Source organism: Piliocolobus tephrosceles, chromosome 10 (genome assembly GCF_002776525.5).
Source record: "Piliocolobus tephrosceles isolate RC106 chromosome 10, ASM277652v3, whole genome shotgun sequence".
Lineage (NCBI taxonomy): Eukaryota > Metazoa > Chordata > Mammalia > Primates > Cercopithecidae > Piliocolobus > Piliocolobus tephrosceles.
Genome location: NC_045443.1, coordinates 16,014,963 through 16,041,626, shown reverse-complemented (window position 1 = coordinate 16,041,626; position 26,664 = coordinate 16,014,963). Strand labels below are relative to the sequence as shown.

At 40.1% G+C, this 26,664-nt stretch overlaps 1 protein-coding gene across 2 annotated transcripts in view; it reads right to left on the bottom strand.

The window, feature by feature from the left end:
- Nucleotides 1-25,120, bottom strand: part of DERA (deoxyribose-phosphate aldolase) — a 149,179-nt gene extending 124,059 nt beyond the window's left edge. Inside the window, exon 1 of one of the 2 annotated variants that reach the window (XM_023226206.1) lies at nucleotides 24,902-25,120. In XM_023226206.1, coding sequence (XP_023081974.1) covers nucleotides 24,902-24,932 — 31 coding nt within the window. In that variant the 5' untranslated portion in view covers nucleotides 24,933-25,120. The remainder of the gene's footprint in view (nucleotides 1-24,901) is intronic. The other variant, XM_023226207.1, reaches the window with a different exon arrangement.
- Nucleotides 25,121-26,664: the final 1,544 nt, after the last annotated feature.

Sequence of the window (26,664 nt, the reverse complement as noted above, 5' to 3'; positions counted from 1 at the left end):
AATCCAGATGGTGAGACAATCTACAGAAAACATAACCCAGTATCATGATAGTAAAAAAGGGAGTTCTGCTGTAAAGGAAGACAAACACAACTGAATAAAATACATAGTCTTCACTGGTATTATGGCTTGGATTAACCAGCTATAAAATACATTACATTTTGGGGACAACTAGAGAAATTTAAATATGGTCTCAGTATTAGATGTTAACCAGGAATTATTTCAAATTTGGCTACTGTGACAATGTTATGGTGTTTAAGAAAATACATTAATTTCTTTAAAGTGCAAACTTTTTTATGTTTATGAGTGAAAGAAAGAGAGGGCAGCAAGGGCCAGATCATATAGTAAAATGTTTTCCAAAATGTCTGTAATTTTAATGTAAGATATTGCAGAAAAAACTGCCAACACAAAGAGTAAATTATTGTGTTAGGTCATGACAGATATTTGAGTGTTCTTTATACTAGTCCTACTTTTCTGAGTGTTTGAAATCTTTAGCAAAAGTTTGTATAAGAAACTTTTTCAAAAGTTTGTATAAGAAACTTATACAAAAGCAAGTTAAAATAATTAACATAGCAAGTAAGGGAAACTGGTAGCTAGCCTCAAAAATGACCCATGAGGATTCTCTCCTCCTAGTATTCATGCCCCTTCCATAATTAATAGAGCTGACCTATGTAACCAAGAAGAGATTGTGGAAACATTCGCGTGTGACTTCAACATTTGGTAAGAAAACACATGGTGGCTTTTGCCTTCCTACTTGGATCACTCACCTTGGGAAAAGCCAGTTGCCACGTCATAAGGACACTCAAGCAACCCTAGGAGGGTGTTCACATGGTAAAGGGGCTGAGGCCTCTCACCAGGTGCCAGCACTAAGCTGCCAACCATATGGGTGAGCCACTCTGGAATCAGATCCTCCAGCTCCAGCCTAACCTTCAGGTAATGGCTGTCTGGGCCAATAACTTCATTGCAACCTCATGAGAGACCCCAAGCCAGAACTACCCAGCTAAGCCATTCTCAAATTTTTGACCCAGAGAAATGTTGTGAGATAATAAATACTTACTGTTTCAGGCCCCTAAATTTTGGAGTAATATATTACACAACAACAAACAACATATAGAAACCAATATGAAAAGATTCTAGTAGCAACCTTCTTCATAAAAATAAAATGGCAGACTAGGAAGTATTTTATCTTCCCCAACTTTAAAATGTAAATATTTAAAATCCCACTAATAAAAACATATGAATCAAATTACACTGAAACTCTTGTACAGATACTTGAAAACTAATCTATACATTTAAAATTAGTACATAGTACTGTACACATACCTCAATGAAATTTCTTCTTAAAAATTATAGTGAAAAATTTTTTTGAGACAGGGTCTCACTCTGTTGCCCAGGATGGAGTGCAGTGGCACAATCATTGCTCACTGCAACTTCCACCTCCCGAGTTCTGGCGATCCTCCCAGCTCAGCTTTCCAAGTAGGTGGGACTACAGGTTCATGCCACCACGCCTGGCTGATTTTTATATTTTTTGTAGACATAGGGTTTTGCCATGTTGCCCAGGGTGGTCTTGAACTCCTGGGCTCAAGTGATCCACCCACCTCAGCCTCCCAAAGCGCTGAGATTACAGGCATGAGTCACCATACTAAGCCAAAAAATTATAGTGAAACTTAAAAATATCATAGCAATGGATGTCCATGTCTTTAAATTCAGCTCAATTTATTTGGAAAACTAGTATATCTTTAGTTTTTCAAACACCTTAATTTGATGTCCATCAATTGTTTTTCCAAACTCTCTTCCAAAGAGTTTTGTTAGCTTTGGAAATATCTGCCATAAAAAAAAAAAAAGTGGTGTCAACCAATGACTGACCTCTCTGGGAGGAACAGCAGTTTTATCATAATCTTTTTTGCTATTGTTTTAATATGCTTAAACCTATGAAAAAGGTAGTACTTTTTACTCTGCTGGCATTCTCCTTAAACTCTTAGGGGAAGCATTATCAAAAGATTTTTCAGAAACTAAGTACTTCTACCAAGTTCCCAGTATGAAGCATTTCATTAACAATTTCAACGAACTCTTAACCTGCCAGGCTGGGACTATATAGTTTTCCTCAGCAATTCACATATCAAAAGTTGCTTGAGAAATGTACTTCTGGTCTTGAATCAAGAAGTCAAAGAAAGAGGCAGTTGAAATATCCATTAAGTTTCCCACCCATTTTGTTTTGAATTTACTATAGTTCCAAGTGAGTTTATTGTAAAACCCTTTTTTTTTTTTTTTTTAAGATGGAGTCTCGCTCTGTCGCCCAGGCTGGAGTGCAGTGGCCCGATCTCAGCTCACTGCAACCTCTGCCACCTCCCAGGTTCAAGCAATTCTCCTGCCTCAGCCTCCTGAGTAGCTGGGACTACAGGCGTGTGCCACCACACACAGCTAATTTTTTGTATTTTTAGCAGAGATGGGGTTTTACCATGTTAGTTAGGATGGTCTCAATCTCCTGACCTCGTGATTCACCTGCCTCGGCCTCCCAAAGTGCTAGGATTACAGGCTTGAGCCACCGTGCCCGGCCTATTGTAAAACTTTTAACAGCATAGTTCTAATACATCCAAATCCACAGGCTGTCTACTGAGGCCAAGTACTGGGTAGCCACAGATGGAGATTCACAGGAACATGCAAGGCATCAGCACTGGGAACACAGCTTTGACCTGGAGAAAGGGAACTCTAGGTTCTCTGGTTCTGTAATATGCATCATTACTGGATTTGCAGTTGAAACCCATGAATAACAGTTTATGAAGCACTAACTCCACCAGGCACTTTGTTAGCTGTCTTACAGTGCTTTATCCTAGTACAACCAACTTGATGCTGGAGGCCTTCTCTGAGTAACTTAACCACAGAATTAGAAGGCAATCACTGACAAAAAGGAAAGAACCGGGTTATGTGGCCTGACAGTCATCATTTAATTGATCTGAGCAGCAGTGCTAAATATAGGGCATAACAGTATAGAATAAAGCAGGAAACTGGGTTCTAGCTCCAATTCTGTCACTATGAAAAGACGAGGCTGGCCAGAGAAGGTTTCAACAAGCCGATAGCCCTGCCCTGATAGACTAGTAGAAATTAACTGAGAATCAAGGAGAAGACAGACATTTCCAACATAGAGTATAATATGAAGACCAGTTTGGGAATGGTGACAGCCTGTTTCCAGAGTAACAATGGTAAAAGTTACATGTGGGAGTAAAAATACGGTTGCACAGGTATAGTGGACATTCATTCAAACATACCAATCATGTTTTATTCCTATGATATGAGGTCACAGAGAATCCTGAAATTCAGACTCTGGACTTGAAATACCAGTGGACCACATTCATTGATTTGATCAGATTGGTGGATAAGATAGACTGGTTAGGGAGAAACTATAGACAAGTTTCTGCCAATTTGGTATAATGAACATTTACTTATTTTAAAATCTAGGAGGAAAAAATTAATTTAATACAATAGGAAATGGGGAAAATAACAAAATTAGAGAATCACTGTGGAAAGTCCAATATCTAAGGAGTAGGAATTCCAGAAATAGATAATTTTTTAAAATGATAGGATGTGGAGAAAAGGCAACCCATGTTCACTGTTGGTGGAAATGTAAGTTAGTATAGCCATTAGGAAGAATGGTATAGAGGTGCCTCAAAAATTTAAAAATAGAACTACCATATGATCCAGCAATCCCACTACTGGGTATATACCCAAAGGAAGTGAAGTCAGTATGTTGAAGAGACATCTGCCCTACCACGTTCACTGCAGCACTATTCACTATAGCCAAGATAAGGAATCAACCTAAGTGTCCATCAACAAAGAATAGACAAAGAAAATGTAGTATACCTAAATAATAGAATACTACTCAGCCTTCAAAAAGAAGGAAATCCTGTCACTTACAATACAGATAATCATGGTGAGAGGTGAAGCCAGCTGGACTTCCTGGGTCGAGTGGGGACTTGGATAATTTTTCTGTCTAGCTAAAGGATTGTAAATGCACCAATCGGCACTCTGTAAAAACACACCAATCAGCACTCTGTGTCTAGCTAAAGGATTGTAAATGCACCAATCAGCACTCTGTAAAAACGCACCAATCAGCGCTCTGTGTCTACTTAAAGGACTGTAAACACACCAATCAGCACTCTGTAAAAATGCACCAATCAGCACTCTGTAAAATGGACCAATCAGCACTCTGTAAAATGGACCAATCAGCAGATTGTGGGCGGGGCCAAATAAGTGAGTAAGAGCTGGCCACCCCAGCCAGCAGCAGGAACCTGGGTACCCTTGCACACTGTGGAAGCTCTGTTCTTTTGCTCTTCACAATAAATCTTGCTGCTGCTCACTCTATGGGTCTGCACTATCTTTATGAGCTGTAACACTTACCACAAGAGTCTGCGGTTTCATTCCTGAAGTCAGCGAGACCAAGAACCCACCAGAAGGAATAAATTCCGGATACACTGGAAGGTATTACATTAAGTGAAATACCACATATTTCACTTAACATGTAGACTCTAAAAAAGCTGAATTCATAGAAACAGTAGAATGGTAGTTACCAGAGGCTGGGGAGAGAGGATTGGGGAGATGTTGGCCAAAGGATACAAAAATTCCAGTTAGAATATCTATTTAGTTCAAGAGATCTGTTGTAAAATATGGTAACTACAGTTAATAACAATGTATTGTATTCCTGAAAATTGCTAACAGTAGACTTTAAATGTTCTCACCACATATTATACCTCAGTGAAATTTCTTTTTAAAATTATAGTCAAACTTTTTTTTTTTTTTTTTTGAGACAGGTTCTCACAGTCAGGCTGAAGTGTAATGGCACAATCATTGCTCACTGCAACTTCCACCCCTCCCGGACTCAAGCAATCCTCCCACCTCAAGTAGCTGGGACTATAAGCGTGCACCACCATACTCAGCTAATTTTTGTATTTTTTATAGAGATGGGATTTTGTCATGTTGCTCAGACTAGTCTCGAACTCCTGGACTCAAGTGAGCTTCCCTCCTCGACCTCTCAAAGTGCTGGGAAACAGGAGTGAGCCACTGTCTCTGGCCAACAAATTACAGTGAAACTTTAAGGTAAAGTATCATATGGGTTCATACATTCTTGTCAAATTTGGAAAACACACACATATATTTCCATACCTAAAGTTGTGAGTTAATCCTTGAACTAACAACGCTTTGGAAAGCTGTCATCTAAAAATCAGTTCTCTTTCATGCTTTTCAGTCAAATTAACATCTTGGATAAATGATGTTACCTAACAGACAAAAGTTTCCATATCACAAGACAGTTTAATTTGAAAACTATTTCATTTAAATTTAAATAAGTATATTAAGCTCTCAAAAAAGAGAAACAATGGAACTTTAAGATTATACAATATCTGGCCGGGCCTGGTGGCTCAAGCCTGTAATCCTAGCACTTTGGGAGGCCGAGACGGGCGGATCACGAGGTCAGGAGATCGAGACCATCCTGGCTAACACGGTGAAACCCTGTCTCTACTAAAAAATACAAAAAAAAACTAGCCGGGTGAGCTGGCAGGCGCCTGTAGTCCCAGCTACTCAGGAGGCTGAGGCAGGAGAATAGCGTAAAACCCGGGAGGCAGGGCTTGCAGTGAGCTGAGATCCGGTCACTGCACTCCAGCCGGGGCGACAGAGCGAGACTCCGTCTCAAAAAAAAAAAAAAAAAAAAAGATTATACAATATCTGTACCTATTTTTCCTGAAACTTATTCCCGTATTAACACAGCTCAGTACTCAATGTCCTATTCTTACCACAAACTGTCCCACTTAAGTCTCATTTCAGGAAAAATCTATGATTGGTCATTTATACTTTACCATGAACTTAAGGTAATACATGACCTCTCCCAGAAACATTTACTTTCAAGTTTCACCTCTAGGATAAGATACAAACTATGAAAAACATATCTTATGAGGGGTGTTAACAACTTCATTTCCTGAAGTTTGTGAGTTTGTATTATTCCTGATGCCTAACTTTTTAAGCAAATTTTTTAAATGACCTGAGAATTATAACAGTAATTTTGCTATTAAAACTTATATATTTAAATTCTGAAACCAATGTCTATTTTGGCAATGACAAAAAAGTGTTACTGTTCTTAAGTAATAGTGTATGAGCACTTGTCTCTGATTATTTATCTAAAATAGTCATAGGATAGTACCAATGAGACTTATCAAATAAACACCTACTCTGTTGTTTGACTATTGATTAATTTTTAAAGATGCTGATCAAAAAAGAATCTGAAAAATAAAAGAACTTCGGATGGATAAATTCCCTCTGGAAGGAAAAAAGAAACAATTGATAACTACCTTTAATCACATTTCCATATGAAAGAAAATCAGTATAAAGGTATTGAATACATGTCTAGTTTCAACTTCCATTATATCCCAGCATATACTGAGGTTCCAACTGCCTACACTCTTTGAACTTTTTTCCCTCACAACCTTATGTTATATTCCAGTCAGCAAATACCCTTGTTCACAATCAGTTATTCTTTAGCTTTAAGGTCAGAATTTTTCAACATTCCTAATATATTTTGTGTAAAGGGAAGGGTCTGTAATTCTTATTGTGGCTCACTATATTCTAGGCACCATGCCAACTGCTGTACATATAATACCTCATCTAATCTTCACAGTTACTCTGAACTAGCTTTTACTCACAACATTTTTTACTTACAAAACTCAAAAATTATAGGTAGAAGAACCAGGATTTGAATATCAGTCTCACCCGAAAATCCAATTTCTTTTCGAAAAAGCTACAGGTAATTAAATAGTAACATCCCAACATATCTATTTATTTGTGAAAATTTTAATCAGGATGGACTAAAACTCTATAACCAAATTCTCTAACCGGGGTACAGGGTCATCCTTCAAAACCGAAGTGACCTAAGCTTTCAAAGAAAAATTTAAAAAAGAAAGCTGTGTTGTGTAGCTACTGTATATATATTATCTTTGCACTACCCTTTGACTTGCAGATAAAAATCAACTACTCTCCAGATCCCTACTTAACAGTCTCATGCTCTCCGGTAATGCCTTTGTCTGTGCTTAAATATATATTTAAACATGCACATACAGACACATACACAGAAGGAGCTTGGAATGTAGGTGTACTCCTTAAACAGCAGGCATCTAACATGTGCTAAAATACTGTGACTATAAGCAGACAGGGCTTGAGTTGATATTGTCTCTCAAAACAAATAAACAAGCCTCCGCTACATTATGGAGCACAGTGATTGCCAACACTGGGAATATCTGTTTAAAATCGAATTAGAGGGGAAATCACCACCTGCTGGGTGCTGATTCAAAACACTGCTTCCCACAGCACCTGCTCTCTTTCTGCAATTTCTCCTCTGGAAGAGGTTCTTTTGCGGCACAGGTTTTGACAAGGTGGCTGGTTTTCCCAGTGCTTTCAAATGCTCTGTGACAAGTCATCAAAAACTTTAAAGCACCCCATTCCACCTTTAAAAGGGCAGTCTTTAGATGTGCCCACTCAGAAGTTAGTGTGGGTTAGCTCTGCGATCACTGTGGCCTGGATGCTGGTCGCTGGGAGACGTTCTCCCTGGTGGGGCTCCACAGGAACACAAGCTTCCCGCCTCTGCTCCCTTGACCCGGCTGAACCCGAAGCCCTGGTGGAAGTCACGTGGCTGTGCCAGTGCTCTAAAGGAGCCGACTCCTGCCCAGTTTTCACAGAGAACCCTGCTCCTGTCTGCAGGACAGGATTTAACAGCTACAGATCTAGAAGGCTGAGAAAAGTAAGGTGAAGTGTACAAAAACCATGATGGACAGAAGTCGAAATGGCAAGATTTCGGGGACACCAAAAAGGCTCCCCATAACCAAATATTCTCTTTGGTTAAACAATTTAAACTGCACATACAAAGGGTCATTCCTTGGTGCCAAACTTACCTTTCCCAGGAAAAAGCTATTAACACCAACAGTCTTTCACACTTTAGTGAGAGCCAAATTTTCTATTCTTCTCCCAGACAGCTTTTAATTTAATAGGAGAAACTAATCTCCAAGTAGACACCTTGGGGTAGGAAAAGTAAGCAGCAAGAGTCCAACACACCCACAGGCAAAATCTCCGGACTTCATAAGGGCTGTCCTTGCCATCAGCTGGCTCAATGACTCAAGAGTAAATAGTCCCAACAGGGTGATCTCGGCCCTCGGCCTTTTCCTGTGCTCACAGTTTGCTCATGTCATGTCCACCATATAGTCCAAAATGCAAATACAGAAAAAGTTGAAATTTAAAGTAATCCTTTTTGTTTCTTGTTCAAAAATCTCTGTAAGTGGAATAAAAGGGGAAGAAATTTAAAATTTGTGGCCGGGCGCGGTGGCTCACGCCTGTAATCCCACCACTTTGGGAGGCTGAGGCAGGCAGATCGCGAGGTCAGGAGATCGAGACCATCCTGGCTAACACTGTGAAACCCCATCTCTACTAAAAATACAAAAAATTAGCCGGGCGCGGTGTCGGGCGCCTGTGGTCCTGGCTACTCCGGAGGCTGAGGCAGGAGAATGGCGGGAACACGGGAGGCGGAGCTTGCAGTGAGCCGAGATTGCGCCACTGCACTCCAGCCTGGGCGACAGAGCGAGACTCCATCTCAAAAAAAAACAAAAAAAGAAACTTAAAATTTGTTAAACACTTAGTGATTACCTGTTGACTTCATATTTACCTTCATTTTGGTCTTCCAATTAAGGCAGGTAATTAAAGATGATGGTCAAAGGGTACAAAGTTTCAGTCACACAAGAAGAGTAGTAAGTCTTTGAGATCTGCACAGCATGGTGGCTACAGTTAATGTATATTTCAAAACTGCTAAGAGTAAATTTCAGACATTCTCAACACAAAAACTAAGTATGTAAGGTGATTATGTTAATTAGCTTGATTTAATCATTTCACATTGTATAAACATGTATCAACATATTACACTATATCCCATAAATATATACAATTATTATTTTTCAATTAAAAAAGTTTTAACTGTTTTTGAGCCAAGAACAGGTTCATTAAAATTAAAAGTTAGCAAGAGAAATATAAATTAACTTCTAATTCATTTGTCTGCTTTTTCTTCCATTATATGGTTTTTAGCCACTATTCTATGCCACATCAATCTACATCTCATCCATGTAATCTCATTATACCTTGAATTCCTAACTTTTAAAAAAGCCTTTTAAAAAAGATCATCAGCAGCTAATTGTATAAGGAATGGGAAGGTTATGTGAATAATTAAACATATACAAATATATAAAGTAGTTTTCAGATTGAGAGTGCAATCTCTGGAATCACACAGACCACAGCTAACTACTGGCTCACCATTCTCTTGCTAGCCGTATGACTATGGGCAAGTTGCCTCACCTCTCAAAATATCAGCTCCCACATTTGTAAAATCAGGATAAAAATCAGAATAAAATTGTTGGGAGGAGTAGAAGATAATGAATGTACCTAGAAATGCCTAGCATGTTCTAAGTAATCAGTAAATATTAATCTTTATTATATGTATTACCATCTTCATAAAGAGCATCTCCCTTTCAAAATATTTTAAGTAAACCAACTTTAACAAAATCAATTATATTATTATGTAACTACTTGATCATTATCATGTGTTAGCATGATAGATAGCAGAGAGTTTATGTACTTGACTAATCAGAAGGACCCCAGCAGCCTTTTCCAACCAAGGTTTCTCATTTGAACCACAAAACAAAAAAACTGGAGAACAATAATTTTCTCAGTTCTCCCAAGGAAGAACTGGTATCCTTCCAGATGCACTGGAGAGTTAATTCATTACATATAATGGGTGCCCTAAGGCATGAGGGCTGAATTCTTAACAGAATTCCAGTTGTTGAAAGCTGCTAGAATCTCCACTCAGAACCATCTTGCTGTTAGTTTACCCACAATTCTGGTAACCTAGATTCTCTTGTTTCTTGCCTACTGCACATTCGAAATAGCATATCTGAAGTGGAAATTGCTATGATAGAGGAATGAGAGCCTGATCACAGGGGAGGAATCAAAAAATTTATTTCAAAATACACTCAGTGAGCCAAGAGCAGTGGCACACAACTGTTGTCCCAGCTACTGAGGAGGCTGAACCAGGAGGATTCCTTGAAGCCAGGAGTTTGACACCAGCCTTGGCAATATAGCAAGACTTCATCTTGAAAATTAAAAAAAAAAAAAAAAAAAAAAACAGTGCATCAAAAAAGAAGAGCAGCACTGGCCACTTGATTAGAGGAAAGTGGCTCTAAAAGCCTCAGGAGTTGGCCAAGTACAGTGGCTCACGCCTGTAATCCCAGCACTTTGGGAGGCCGAGGAGGGCAGATCACCTGAGGTCAGGAGTTCGAGACCAGCCCGGCCAACATAGTGAAACCCTGACTCTACTAAGTAAAGCACAAAAATTAGCCGGGCGTGTGATGGCGTGTGCCTGTAACCCCAGCTACTTGGGAGGCTGAGGCAGGAGAATCGCTTGAACCTGGGAGGCAGAGGTTGCAGTGAGCCAAGATTGTGCCATTGTACTCCAGCCTGGGTGACAGAGTGAGACTCCGTCTCAAAAAAAAAAAAAAGAAAAAGTCTCAGGAGTCAATGGGGGCCTCACTGCATGAAAGCACAGCGGCTTTGATGCTTGTAAGGTCCTCTAAGTCAGCAAAAATGATTCAATTCTCCCCAGTGCACTCCACCTCCCACAGGGACTAAACCTTCAAAGTTCTACTTCTTCAGGAGATGATACTAGGCAATTCTGATTTCCTTGAAAATTTGTGAATTTTAATTTCCTTGATAATTTACAGATAAATTATAAAGGTAATCTATGTATATACCTTTATAATTAGGCAAAAACATTTTTTAAAGATACTTAATTTTAGAACAGTTTCACCCCAGATGGTTCAAGTTTTAAACACCTTTTTTTCACACTTAAAAGAGTAAAGCCTCCACATTTAAAAGAGTAAAGCCTCCATATTGATTCGTTCTCCGAAGTTTACAGATATGTAGGCCTTTTTAATGTTCTAGTTACTGTCTTTGGTGTTAAGGGACACGTGTTCAAAATAGAAGAAAATTTACAGAGAAAAAAATCAAAATAATTGAGCGTTAAAACTCAAGAGGAATAAGAGAAGTGTTCATGAAAGTGAAGAAATTTAAGCTTCACCTTCAAGGGTAGGGATAATTTCCAGTAGCAGAGCGGGTAACATGAAGAGCCATTCGAAACAGGACCAACATTCCCAGAGAACAAAGACCAAGTCAGCCTGACAAGAGCAAAGGGGTTAGGGCTGGGGGGGTGGGAGGGTAACAGGAATGGGGCCAAATGACCCAGGATCTTCAAAGAGAGAGAGAATGAAGTGTCTGGGCTTGGTACACCAGGCAGTAAAAGGCCATTGTAACTTCCCAGAAAAGGGGAGCAATGCTTCCTTATTCATTCAACAAACACTGATGAAAACAAGTCTTCACATTATGAAAAGTACTGTTCAAGGTGACATGAGGGATACAGAAGCCTGAGAAGCACATATCCTATCGTCAAGCAGCCTATTAAGGCAGCATTAGAACGTAAAAACACAAGACTGAAATTGGTAGGTACCATAAAAGAAGGCAAAGTATCTTAGGAGATCAGTGTTGAAAGTCTAGCAGAGGAGACCCAGTAAGCCTTCACGGAGGAGGTGAAATGGTGAAAGCCAAGTATTTTAGGACGATAATATAGGATCGATTGGAATTACTACAATAGTGGCTACCATTTATTGATCACTCATCAAGTTAAAGGTGATTTAATTCTATATCTCATTTAATAATCTCACTAACTCTACCAGGGAGCCATTAGGTCCATTTTACAGGTAAGGAAACAGTTGAAGCTCAGATATTAAATTACTTGTTCAAGGTCACACCATACTTGTCAGGGCTAAGATAGAAACTCAGATCTCTATAATTCAAAAACCTAAGTTATTTCTAGAATATTGTATTTGTAATCTCTACAGTGAAAAATATATTTACTGAGTTCGATTATTTAACTTTTATATATATACATTTTAATTTTAGAAATAGGGTATTGCTCTGTCACCCAGGCTAGAGTACAGCAATATGATCATAACTCACCGTAACCTTGTCCCGCCTCAGTCTGCCAAGTAGCTGGGACTATAGCGGCATACCACCACACCCAGCTAATTTTAAAACTTTTTGTTGGAGTCTGCTGTATTGCCCAGGCTAATCTCAAACTCCTGCGCTCAAGCACTCTTCCCACTGCAGCATCCCAAAGAGTTAGGATGACAGGCATAAGCCACCTCACCCAACCACACATATAATTTTAATAGAATTTTATAGACATCTCTATTTTCAGTCTTTAGAATTCTTACCTGGCTAACATCATTCACATATTTCTGGATAGAATCATTTGGCTGTTACTCACTAACTCAATTATTTTCTTCAACTAAAGACAGAGAATATAGTAATTTGTTTAAGTAAGATTACATACTTTTCACAAAATAAAAGAACATTCTGAAGGAACCAAATAATCAGAAGAGCAAATTGGAGATGAATATAATGTGTTCTATTTGAAAAAACAAAAAGAAAAAGTTTAACCAAACATGGATTTTCCAGGGGCAGATGAGAAAGTCCAGAGGTAAAGAAATCAGCTATGAAGCCACCATCGTGATTCAGATGTGTGATAGAATGAGACAAGCCTAGGGAACAGAAGAGAAGAAGGGATGAATTCACAAGATATTTTTATGGGGAAAAAAAAAACCAGTAAGACTATAACCAATATTCCGCCATGCAGAGGACTGAATACAAAAATAAAAAGGCTCTGTTCACATAAGGATTTTTAAGTCAAGGTATACATTCATGAGACATCTAGAGAAAAAGAAAATATAATGTGTCTAATCATCAGAGAAAGGACAGAAAAGGTAAACTGATCACTGGAATTCAGAGCCTTGAAAGTCAGAGAAGATTATGCCAGCCAGAGAAGGAAGGAAAAGTCTGAACTCCCAGCACAGGGAATGTTCTAGACCTACAATTCCACCAAATGGTCATTTTAAGGAATGATGAGAAGACTCAAAGAAGTTCAGAACTAGAAGGATTTTCAGAGATCTGTGTCTGTTTATAAAAAAAAAATACTATTTTTTGGAGCAGTTTCAGATTCACAGTAAAACTGAACAGAAGGTACAGAGATTTCCTACATACGCTTTGCCCCCACACATGCATAGCCTCCCCCCTTATCAACATCCCCCACCAGAGTGTTACAAACCTTACAAGTGATGAACCTACATTCTCCTGTGTCTGTTTTACAGACTTGGAAAGTACAAGCCAATGTACTGAAGCCCCTCCCCACCCCGCAAGCTTCCACAGCTAGATGCCATCAGATCTAGAACTAAAGTGCCTGGTTCCCAATCCTGTATCCTTCCAGATAAACCACAATGCATTCAATGAAGCATAAATGAGCAGGTACACATTCCCTGACATTCATTCCACAGGATACTTAATTTCAACTTGGCCTGTAAAAATAACTACTGTCAAGCACCAAAACAACTGAACTTCCTTTAGGATGCTTTTCTTTGAGACAATCTTCAGTATTATCAGCACCAATGCCTATTTTCTAGACTCTACATGCTAATCAGTGTGTCCCAAAATTTCCCTATATTAATTAGTAGTTCAATGTAACACTCAGTCAAATACAGCATTCATCTGCAGACTGAAATTATGATTTTTTCTTGCTGGAGACAGATCTAAGGAAATGTTTTCACTAATAAAATTCCATATTAGATCTTTGCCTAGCTCAAGAGATTTCCCACAGCATTTTTAAATGATTATCTAAAGGTTGGTAATACAATGCTGACCAGCTACTCATTTTAAACAGGGCAAGCGCATATCCTGATGATGGCCACAGTTTGCTTTCCTTGACAAGAATAAGGCAGTGTACTTCCCCAGGGATATTTTAAAATTTGATGAAGGTAAGCTTCTCAAGGGCAGGGCTCCCAAGTTCTGTCGCTCTTGTAGCTTTCACAGAGACATAGACAGTGATGAGTTCACAGTACTCAACATACACGTACTGAATGAATGACTTTCAAATTATAATAATGATTGCCTCCTAAGAAGTCAAAAGTTAAAAAAGGAAAACTCTGCTTATAAAGACACAAAACTAAAATAAATTTCTTGTTTATTCTTTGGAAAATTACTTATTATCATTATTATTATTTTTTTTTTTTTTGAGATGGAGTTTTGCTCGTCGCCCAGGCTGGAGTGCAATGGCGTGATCTCGGCTCACTGCAACCTCCGCCTCCCGGGTTCAAGCGACTCTCCTGCCTCAGTCTCCCGAGTAGCTGGGATTACAGGGACTCGCCATCAAGCCTGGCTAAATTTTTCTGTATTTTTAGTAGAAACGAAGTTTCACCATGTTGACCAGGCTGGTCTCGAACGCATGAACTCAGGCGATCTGCCCACCTCGGCCTCCCAAAGTGCTGGGATTACAGGCGTGAGCCACCATGCCCGGCCTCTTTGTAAAATTATTAGAAGCACTTAAGTCTCTTGCTATTTACTGAAGAAAAAATAATCTCCCTCAAAATACCACAATATACAGATCTTGAACTCCTTCACCAAATACAATAGGAATTGTTACAACCTACTTTCTTCCCTGAGTCCAAAATACAAACTTAATCCATAATCTCAAGGAAACGTGAATATGTTTTTTTCTACCAGAAAATTAACTGAATTACTCTTTCTGGTTAATCTCACATCTTCAGCTAATGGGATTAGGGGTCTATCTCCTAAAGTCCCTGAGACCACAGAGAAGATACCCTTATGTCAATTTCCAAAATCATCAAGAACACTGATTATATCCTTCCACCAGCCACTGGCATCATTTGAATAAAATATGTCCCTTTTCAGACACAGTGCACTTTTCAGATATATGCACTTACTTCACTACGTCACCCCGATGTTTCCAATAGGTCTTCACATTCACTTTAACACATTTCTTCACTTATCTCAATCAAAGAAAAAGGCTAATTTTTCTCCACATTTGCTTAAACTTTGCTTATCAATGTAAAATTTATAATATATAAAGATAATAAGATAAAGGTAAAAATGACAGAAGATTTATAAAAAAATAGATCATAATTAAAGATTCTCTGAATCTGAACTTACGTCTACTCCACAGCTTACTGCATGGTTCTGACCCTGCAGTATTCATTCATAAGAACTATCTGGGAATCTTGTAAAAACGCAGACTCCTGGGCTTTCTCCCCATAATACAAAGAATTTCTTATTTTGTTTTTTGGTTTTTTTTTTTTTTTTGAGACGGAGTCTCGCTCTGTCGCCAGGCTGGAGTGTCGTGGCAGGATCTTGGCTCACTGCTACCTTGCCTCCTGAGTTCCAGCAATTCTCCTGCCTCAGCCTCGCGAGTAGGTGGGACTACAGGCACGTGCCACTACACCCAGCTAATTTTTGTACTTTTAGTAGAGACGGGGTTTCACCATGTTGGCCAGGATAGTCTCAATCTCTTGACCTCGTGATCCGCCCGCCTCGGCCTCCCAAAGTGCAGGCATTACAGGCGTGATCCACCAAGCCCAGCCCCTATAATACAAATAATTAAAGCTACTGTGGGGCTCAGGAATCTGTATTTTTAAGAAGCACCTTAGGTGATTCTGAGGCAGGGTCACAGCCCAGTCAAGTTCATGGTAAGCGAGTGGAAAAGAAGGTAATGCAACGTACTAGACTAAACCAGCACAGAGAGAGCCTGAATTTCCATTCCAGTACTGCCTCTAACCAGCCATGTGACCACAGGCTTAACTTCCCTAGATCTCAGTTTTCTTACCCACAACAGAAGGGGGATGGACTGATAGCAAACATGCCTTTCCATTAGGAAATTCCATGATATGAAAAACAACAACAAAAAGAGGCAGCCTTATAAGTGTAGACACTATTATTTTCCTAGAAAAGAGTATCTGAAATATTCATAAGAGATAATGTTTATTCAAGGATCTCTACATCAGATCAGGAGTCTCTAATTATACTTTTAGCAGGCTGGATACCTAGTTTAGTGTCAAATTTTAGACATTTGAATGAAACTCTTTTCTCTCTCTCCCTCCCTCCCTCTCTCTTTCTCTCTTTCTCCCTCTCTCTCTCTCTCACACACACACACACACACACACTTCTTTCTGAGGCTTGTGGGGCAGTCCATTAAGTGGACAGTTGAAAACTTTATCTGAATCTGGATTATGAGAGAAGTTAATTTGGATATTTTTCCAGTCTTTAAAGACCTTAGCATCATTAACCACCTTCCAAAAGAACAAAGACACCAGTTAAGTGGCACCTTTTTAGGAAATAACTACCAGCAGCTACTCTTATCTTAGACTTTGCTTTGGGGGAGGAAGGCCTGATTATACAAAGAGAGCCAGAAGTTGCAGCCAGAGTGTCTCAACATTTAAAAAATCTGTATAGTTTGCTGGAGCCAAGATTAAACATTTATCCTTTCTGTGCAACCACTTTGGTTTCCAGGGAACTCACTGTTACGGCTGAGGCAGGCTGAAGAGAAGTACATTCGTAGACACACACACAACACACACCAAAGTTAACTGAAAAATTTCAAAGTGCCTTTTTATGCCTTTAACTCAAAAGATGAACACATTTCAAGGTGACCCAATCCTCAAGTGACAGACAGTGTTTTAAAAGGGCCAGAGCTCTCCACTTAAACAATTTCTGGTGACATGTTTAAATCGCATCCTCAAGGGCTCTGTCTGCTGTCTCATTTACTAGTCTTTCTTTCCTGGCTGAGGCATCCCATTTTAAATAAGTGCTTGAAGTTTTTCTTCCTTCCTAATAATTAAAATCCACCGGGCTTAGATGGTTTAAAAAAAAAAAATGTTTTTTAACTTAGCAGGCACCACGGAGGACTTTTAATTATTTAATTATACAACAAACCCAAATTATTACTTTATAGTTTTTCTATTTATCAAACAGTATCAGAATAATAAAAGACAGCCTCATCATTTATGCTTACAAGCAAAAAGTAAAAGACTTCTAAGGTAAAATCAAAGTAGTTAGCATTCACAAAAGGATGCCCCACTTAAAATCTAAAATGTACATAATTATTGACTCAGTGTATGTATTTCATACATAGACTATGAAGGATTTTTTTTTCTTTCTTCATGAAAACATTACTCTTAGCCATTACAGTGTAATAAGAAGATTACACTAGATACCTGAAAACTGAGTTCCTATAGTTAATGAAACATGCCAGGCTGCTTTTGCTAGTCCCTTTGTAGAAAGTACTCCATCAGAAATATCCTCTCCAAAAAAACCTCCCCGGACCGTCTGTGAATTCGTCTTTATCCTTCCAATCCCACCACGTTCCTGTTGTCAGTTTTAACATACTGTATGTGGTGATTTACATAAACATCTCCCTTAGCTGACTGTGAGCTCTGGGAAAGCAGAGACCAGGTCAGGCTCACCTTGGCATCCCTGCCATGACCATGAGCAGCAAGTAACAAGTGCCAGGAACAGCAGGCACTCCACATAACGTTTTTAAAATATTCTTAAATATTTACATTTTAAAAATTAAAAAAACAAATTATTCTGGCCCCCTTCCCCTTCCCAAACAATTGTCCTAAACCGCTGGAGTGGGGCACTAAAGAGGTGAACAAGGCCAGGCACGGTGGCTCAAGCCTGTAATCCCAGCACTTTGGGAGGCCGAGACGGGCGGATCACGAGGTCAGGAGATCGAGACCATCCTGGCTAACACGGTGAAACCCCGTCTCTACTAAAAATACAAAAAATCAGCCGGGCGAGGTGGCAGGCGCCTGTGGTCCCAGCTACTCGGGAGGCTGAGGCAGGAGAATGGCGTGAACCTGGGAGGCGGAGGTTGCAGCGAGCTGAGATCCGCCCACTGCACTCCAGCCTGGGCGACAGAGCAAGACTCTGTCTCAAAAAAAAAAAAAAAAAAAGGAGGGGAACAAGGTAGTCATTTCAGCCAGGTTGAAAGGGGGGGGGGGCACTACTATGGCCCAGAGTGGGCCAAACAGCATGGGGTAGCCCAGAGTCCAATCAGAACAAGGAGGGGATCTGCACAAAGCGGGAGCAAGACACGGGGAATGGAAGTGTAAGCAGGGTAAGGAGGGTACCCACCTGGAGAGGCGGCTGGGCACAGAGCTCCACAGCCCCACACTAAGGTAACAGGGAGATTTGTGTAGGCAGCAGCCTGCTGTGGGGGACGAAGCACCAGTGGGATGAGGAAGGCAGCCTCACAGGAGAGAGGCCCAGCTCAGGGGTCAGAGCTTGAGAACAGTAAGAAGAACATCTGCTGGGGCCAGGGGAAGCATGTGGAGTGTTTCAAATATGGAAAGGGAGAAAACTGGAATAAATCCAGTGGTGTTGGACCAGAACTGGAGGTATTCGTGTGAACTCACGGTTTTCACTATGTAGATACAGAGAAATGATAGGCAGATGAATCTAGAAGTGTGTGTGTGTATACAGTACGTACATTTTTCAGCTCTGCCAGCTGAGGGCCTTGGGAACAGTCACCCATCACAATGAGAATACCTAAGGCTCAGATCTTGGCTTCTCAGTATTGTTATCCACTGAAGAAAATGCTCTTTGGAGAGCTGGCTGACTCTGGTGCTGAGAAAGGGAAATTGTAAGATAAGCCAGAAACATCTTGTTGAAACCCTCACCCCGACCCCGGTCTGTAGAAAAACTGTCCTCCACAAAACCTGTTCAGTCCCTGGTGCCAAAAAGGTTCGGGACTGCTGGTGTAGAGCAAAGGGTAAAGAACTTGTAATCAGAAGTTCTGCATTTGAGTCATGACCTCAATTCTTACTAACTCTTACTAGCAAGTTACTTGTGCTTTCTGAGCCTTAGTTTTCTCATCCATGAAATGAGAATGATAATGCCTAGCACAATGGATTTCTGGGAGAATTCAGAAGAGATTATGTTAGTAAAAGTACTCTATGAAACCTAAAGTAATATATGTATGTTAAGTATTAAATATTAAAGAGAAAAAAATTAGATTCAGACATAAAACCCACATTAACTTAAAATTACGCAAATCAACTTTATTGTTTAAAGAAACCTCAAGTTAACTCCAGTCGGGAAATTCCCTGCAGAAATCTAAAAATTTTTAAATTCTCTTACCACCTGAGCTAAGAGCTAGAGTCAAATTTTCATATGCCACCTAGTGAAGAATACACTGCCTTATGTTTTAGTTTTGTTGTTGTTGTTGTTGTTTTATTTCAGTAGGAATTGACTTTTATAACTTAAAGGCAAAATTTAAAGCCCTCTGTATCAATAAAAAGTGGAGACTTTGTAAGGTGTATTAGGTCACTTCTCACTTGTGACCCATAGATTCCTTAAACTGTTTATCTTGTTTACAACTATAGAGATTCCAGTTCTATTTTTCAGGAAACTACTAAGAGAAACTCCAGATGTAGAAATCCAGGACAAAAAAAGTCACTCCAAATTAATAAAATTATCAAATACTTCACTATTTCTACTTAATTTTTTTTAACCTAAAGAACAAGAGCCTGGCACAGTGACTAGAGCCTATAGTCCCAGTCACTTGGGAGGCCACGGAGAACCACTTGAGCCCAGGAGTTCAAGACCAGCCTAGGCAACACAGCGAGATCTCATCTCTTATTTTTAAAATGTTTAAAAAGAATACATCAAGAAACAGGACTGTGCTGGGTGCAATGGCTCACCCCTGTAATCCCAGTACTTTGGGAGGCCGAGGCAGGTGGATCACCTGAGGTCAAGAGTTCAAGACTAGCCTGGCCAACATGGCGAAACCCCGTCTCTACTAAAAATACAAAAACTAGCCGGGCATAGCAGCAGGCGCCTGTAATCCCAGCTACTCAGGAGGCTGAGACTGGAGAATCGCTTGAACCTGGGAGGCAGAGGTTGTAGTGAGCTGAGATCGTGCCACTGCACTCCAGCCTGGGTGACAGAGTGAGACTCTGTCTCAAAAATAAAAAAAGAGGCCGGGCGCGGTGGCTCAAGCCTGTAATCCCAGCACTCTGGGAGGCCGAGACGGGCGGATCACGAGGTCAGAAGATCAAGACCATCCTGGCTAACACGGTGAAACCCCGTCTCTACTGAAAAATACAAAAAACTAGCCGGGCGAGGTGGCGGGCGCCTGTAGTCCCAGCTACTCTGGAGGCTGAGGCAGGAGAATGGCGTAAACCCGGGAGGCGGAGCTTGCAGTGAGCTGAGATCCGGCCACTGCACTCCAGCCCGGGTGACAGAGTGAGACTCCGTCTCAAAAAATAAAAAAAATAAAAATAAAAATAAAAATAAAAAAAGAAAGAAAGAAACAGGATTGTTTTTTAAACCGAGGAAGCTGAGGCCAGCCCAAAGACTGAAGTATGAAAGGTGACGTTTTACAAAACTGCAAGAGACCAAAACAAACACACACACAAAGAAAAGCCCCACTCTGTTCACCCTGAGGTCACTTCCTGGTCACCATCACATGATGTCCTGAGGCTCATCAGCATATCCACAGGAAGCAGTTCCAGAGGAAGTCTGGTTTTGACATGCCATCCCTGAAAACTTCACTAACATCTAACCCGACTCTCACCATCTACCAAAGTTTGGACTTTTCCATTCTCCCTCAAGATAAACTGCATCTTCTCTGAAACAAACTGCAATGGTTAAGATGTGGGTTATGGAAATAAAACAGCAACCTTTTATGTTTTAAACAGACAAATCAAACCTAAAAGAGTAACATTAACATTATTCACCAGTTATCTATTTGACTTCTCTGACATTAGGATGTAGTGCTCCCAGTTAGCACCAATTGACACAGTGTGGTGGTTTAAGCATGTAGCGTTACTAGCACCAGATCACCTGGGCTTGAATTCTGGCTCTGCCACGTTAGCTATACCTAACTGGTTTTTGGCAAGTTACTTAAAACTCTCTGTACCTCAGTTTGCTCATGTGTAAATGAGGATCATGCTATCTCCCTCACAGCGCCATTGTGGACTAAATGAGAATTTCAAGCATTCGGCATAGTGCCTTACAAGTAGCTAGAGCTCTATGTTAACACTATCATTATATCCAGCACCTAAGTACAGTGTCTGCACACAGTAGGTGTTAAATAAGGTGAAGAATTATTGTGCAAACAGATAGCCTTGCCTATTGTTGAGGTTTAAGATTCCATTCCAGGCCATGCACAGTGGCTCATGCCTACAATCCTAGCACTTTGGGTGGTAGAGGCTGGAGTATCACTTGAGGCTAGGAGTTTGAGACCAGTCTGGTCAACATAGTGACACCTGGTCTCTATTAAAACAATAAATAAATAAATAAATATCCATTCCAAAAATTAAACGTTAACTTTGCAGTAGAAAATCACCATCACCCAAATCAGAAAACACTCTGTACCCAAGTTATACCTTAGCAGGAATGCCAAAAATGAGCTCCCTAAATCCCTAATCCGTAGGTTCTTTTAATACAAAAGGACCAGGACATTCTGTTTTCACAACCCATTTAAAGCACGGTCTAGGGACATCTATCTAATTTTTAGACAAAAATAAATGAAAAATAATTGCACATCACACTTGCATTTATTTTAATTGTAGTTCTAGCTTGATGTCCAGCTCCTGAACCAGACCTATTAATAGCTCTGTGAAGGCAGTGACTATCTCTGATTATCTTGTACCGCCAGCCTAGGGTAATACTACCCAGTACAGATTGGTACTCAATAACTACCTAAATAAACGTGCTTCTTAAAATGAAAAATCCCACCAGCCTGGCCAACATGGCAAAACCCCGTCTCTACTAAAAATACAAAAATATTAGCCAGGCGTGGTGGCTAGCACCTGTAATCTCAGCTACTTGGGAGGCTGAGGCAGGAGAATCGCTTGAACCTGGGAGGCGGACATTGCAGTGAGCTGACATCGCACCACTGCACTCCAGCCTGGGCGACAGAGTGAGACTCTGTCTCAAAAAAAAAAAAAAAAAAATCCCATCATGGTTATTTTTCAGATATCTTTGAAATGTTCCTTTTTGTACAGAAGAGTTTTCAGACACACAGAGACAGAGCAGGGAGATCCTTAGAAGTCATCTAATAACACGCCCATTCTCGAGACGCCTCCAAAGATAACATTTGCAAGGAAGTCACAGTCTACATCCTTTATAGGCTTCTTGAGATATCTTTAAAGACAGATGTAACAAAACTGAATCTTAATAACACTCCCAAAGAGGAAGAAGGTGCCCAGCTTCACAGCACCTGATGCAACCATGTACGAGACCCATGTACGGGACCAGGAAGATTCCCCAGTTCCCCCAAGTAAGAAGCAGCTCTCAATTTATTCCTTCATTCAACAGCCTTTTTTTTTTTTTTTCTTTTTTGAGACACAGTCTGTCTCCAGTCTGTTGCCCAATGGAGTGCAGTGGCACAACTCCGGCTCACTGCAACCTCCACTCTCTGGGTTCAAGCGATTCTCGTACCTCAGCTTCCCAAGTAGCTGGGACTACAGGCATGCGCCACCATGCCCAGCTAATTTTTGTATTTTTAGTAGAGACGGGGTTTTGCCATGTAGGCCAGGCTGGTCTCCAACATCTGATCTCAAGTGATCCGGCTGCCTTGGCCTCCCAAAGTGCCAGAACTATAGGCATGAGCCACCATGCCCAGCCTCAAGACATTTTTGACGGCCTTCTGTGTACCAAACACTATTCTAGGTACTTGGAACACATCAGTGCACAAAAGAAAGATCACTACCCATGTGACATCTACATTTCAGGCAATAGTTAAGTTGCATCTAATAAAACAGAAGAATATCTGTACATTTTAATAGACTACATAGGGCATAACAGTCTAGGTACAAAAACTTGATAGTACCTTGGAGATCATTAAGCCAATGGTTCTCAAACTTGGGTATGCTTCAGTATTACCCACAGGACTTGTTAAAACTCAGAATGTTGGGCCCCATCCTCTAATATTAAAGCTACAGGGTACATTCCTTTCATACATCCAAATGCCAATGTTTTCCTTAAAGACTTTTTAATCATGACGGTCAGGTTTAGTCTCAAAGGAACTCTATTTTTTTTTAAGTCTATGAACTACAAGTATATACAGCAAATCATAAATAACAGTGATTGGACTAGTAATAATTCTACAATATTTTTGTGCTAACTGTATTTTCTAGAATTTTTACAATAACCATGAATTCCTTTTGTAATAAGAAAAGGGAACAGAAATGTTAATTTATTTTAGAAATTAATTACAATGTTTATTAAAAAGACTTTCAGTTAGAAAACTATTTTAAAAATCATCAGTTAATATACTGCACAAATTAATACTAAAAGATTTTTTTCCCTAGTACATAATTCAGATAACTTATTTTAGCATTTCAGTTTAAACCTGCTTGGATTAAGGATTAATACCTGTGAAGGAAAAAAAAAAACTGATTTTAACAAAGAAGATAATAAAAACAAAGCTATGATCATTTCGATAGCTGCATAAAAATCACATTTACTATTATTCCACCTGGTAATTATTTATGTCTATACTTTTACTTTCCAACAAATGAATGGAAGTGATTGATTCTAATTACTGCAAATAAATTTAAAAATGATTCAATTATGTTTTTTGAAAGAAAAATTTAAAACGTCTAAGTGTTGGGAAACTTAGGGCACATCCTTGATGTATGCATAATCACACGGTCATATTCCTGGGAATACCAAGGTAAGACACCACCTCAAACCTGTCCCATATCCACACCTTCAAGGATATTCCAATCTAAGAAATATGCCGTTATTAGTAAAGACCACGTTCCAGAGATGGGACTAGAGTTTAAAACAATCAGCTAGAGGACATTGACTAAAACAAAATCAACTAGGTCAGGAAATCAACTGTCTTTAAAATGATAGATTTACTCTCTTACCATTCGACAAAAATTCCAGAACACCTCTTGAAGTGCAGACTGTTTAAGTACAAGTCACTTTTAAGGAGGGCGGAAAGGAACTACCTGTATGTGTTACATATAATCTACAGCCAATTTTCTCAAAATTAGCCACTAAAACCATAACTCCATATACTAATACTATCTATACTGAAGACTTACTAGGTGCCCACAATATACCAAATATGCATCCTCCTGTTTAATCTCCTAACGGCCTTATAAAGTAACTACCAGTATAATAACCATTTTACAGATGAAGAAACAAGCGCAAAGTGATTAATTTGTCCGAAGTCACACAGGTAAGAAGTTAAAGATCCTGGATACACAGATATCCAAGCTATAATACTTAAACTGAGACGCTTAAACCTTATCTTGATCATGCTTTTGCTGTTTGAATTATAAATTTTTCACATTTTAAGAAATCTGAACTAAGTTTTCTTGCCAGTAATATTTGAATATAAAAAAAGATGAAAATTGGGAAATAATACAGATATTTTTACTAATCTTTCTAACTCTAAAATCCCACGCAATCTGCAGTGTTACATTTTGAGCACAGAAGGCTGACTTTTCCACAAGCACCGCCACTTCAAGGATACAGTTAAAATTATCTACGGAAATGCTGCATTAAATTACACCGGTATTCTATTAAAAGGAGGAGAAGGTAGGTTTTTATCTGATTTTACCTGCTTGGGGGTTGTTTTGGGTTTTGTTTTTTGGATTGTTGGATTTTCCAACCAGCGAGCTAGAGTGAACGAAAGGATAGGAAGATGATAATCTAATCCTCCCCTACTCCCGCATACAAGAGTAAAGCTTGGGTGCAAAGGCCGGCGGCGCGAACGCGTCCAAGAGTTACGCCTGCCGGGTTGGGCCTTTACTTGGGGTGGGTGCGGACCCGACGCCACAGCTTCCGGCCCCGGCGAAAACCCCTCGGGGACGCACGGCCAGGGCACTGAGCGGCGGCAGGCTCCGCGCTAGTCCCGGCGGCGCGGGACGCGAGGGAGAGGGGATGGGGAGCCCCGCGGGCCCCTTACCGAGTTCGGTGCCCCGATTGTGCGCGGACATGGCGCGGGCCGCTCCGGAGCTGCCGGCTGGTAGGCGCGCGGCCTTTTCTCCTTCCCGCCCGCTCGAGCGCTCGCCCCGCCCCTGCCCGCTCCCGGGGCGGAGTCGCGGGCCCGGGCCACGAGGTCAGGACCCTAGCCCTATAGCTCCGCGAGGAAATCTCGCTGCTCTCCGCCCCCGTCTTCTCCACGAGGTAAGGAACTGGAGCGCTAGCTAGCTCCCGGAAATAATGCTGCCAACACCCTTTTAAAAATACTGAAGTTGCCAACTGCACGTAATAAAAATATTCCTAGAAACTTTTAACTGTAAGATTACATAACAAGAAGGGAGAGGATCCAAATGCAGAGCTCAGATCTGAAATGTCAGCAGAGATCCCATATCCCTGTTAGGGAAACCAAGGAGCAAGGGCCCCAGGGCACACTGACTTTTCTAATCTACACGTCATAAAAAGAAGCAGTTATGTGGCCTGAAGAAGGCAAGGGCTTAGGAGTCAGAAGACCTGGTTTCTTAGCCTAGCTCGGGCAATAATTAAATGTGACCCTGGGCAAATTAACTGCTTTTCTGAGCTTCATTTTTCTCATCTGTAAAATAAGACCTTGGCAATTTCTTGGTTCCTTAAATTCTATAATTCTATAAACGTAAAATGCTTCAGCCTGATTTCTCTGACCAAGAGGTTAAAATCGTCGAGACACTCCACAACCTCAATATAGTTAACTTACCTGTACTCACATTTAGAGGCACCTCTGGTATGAAAACAGAGTACAGTTAGTTATGACTTGTCTACCATGAGCCAGTTATTGTGCTAGGTGCTTTCATACATCATACATAGATGTATGATAGCAGTTGAGTCTCTGAACAATCCTGCCAATAATGTATTTTATCTCCATTGCTATACCTTTAGACATCAAAGTTCTGAATAGAAAGGCATCCATCCTGGTATAGTGGAAATACAATGGGCTTAAAATGAGTTGAACCCATTAATATACAAGCTCTTCCACTTAATGAATGTAACTTAGTGGTTCTGGAAATAATAGTCTATCTACTTACCTGGCAAAGTGGACATGATCAAAATATGTTCACCTTGCAAAGCTGTTGAATGTATGCAAGGCACCTAGTACATAACATGGCATACAGTAGATGCTTAAAAAATGGAAGCTGTTAATGTTATTGTCAAGTTCACACAGTAATTACTGAGCTGTTTTAAATAGGAATGGTAATATTTGTATACTCCCCTACACTGAGCTTTCAGCCTTGTCCACACACAGCCACTGTTGAATGTTTCGGATGAAACATTCATTCATACATATGAATAGATCCTATTCATACATACTATAGCACTTTTCTTTTTTATATTAACCTGAAAAAGAGAAAAGCAGACCCTGGAGCTGGCCTGAAACTCACAACTGGACATGGTTTTCCCTGGTTAAACATATACAATTTCACAGAACAGCATCAGCCAAGGCCATTGTGACCATAATGAATCAACAAAAACATAATCATAATCATTTCTGATAATAGAAAACCACGAATATTGTTCAAATATCCCCTATCCTAGCTATTATGACTTCTTTACCAATCAGTTCTAGCTTCACTCCATTCCTACATTTTAGATAAGAATTAAGATGCCCCATTATAGAATTATCACCAGTTCCTACCATCATCCAGTCCAGGTCAATGTCCCACCTTCCTTCGACTTTCCCCAAATCACCTATGACAGGCCCAAATCCTATGTCGT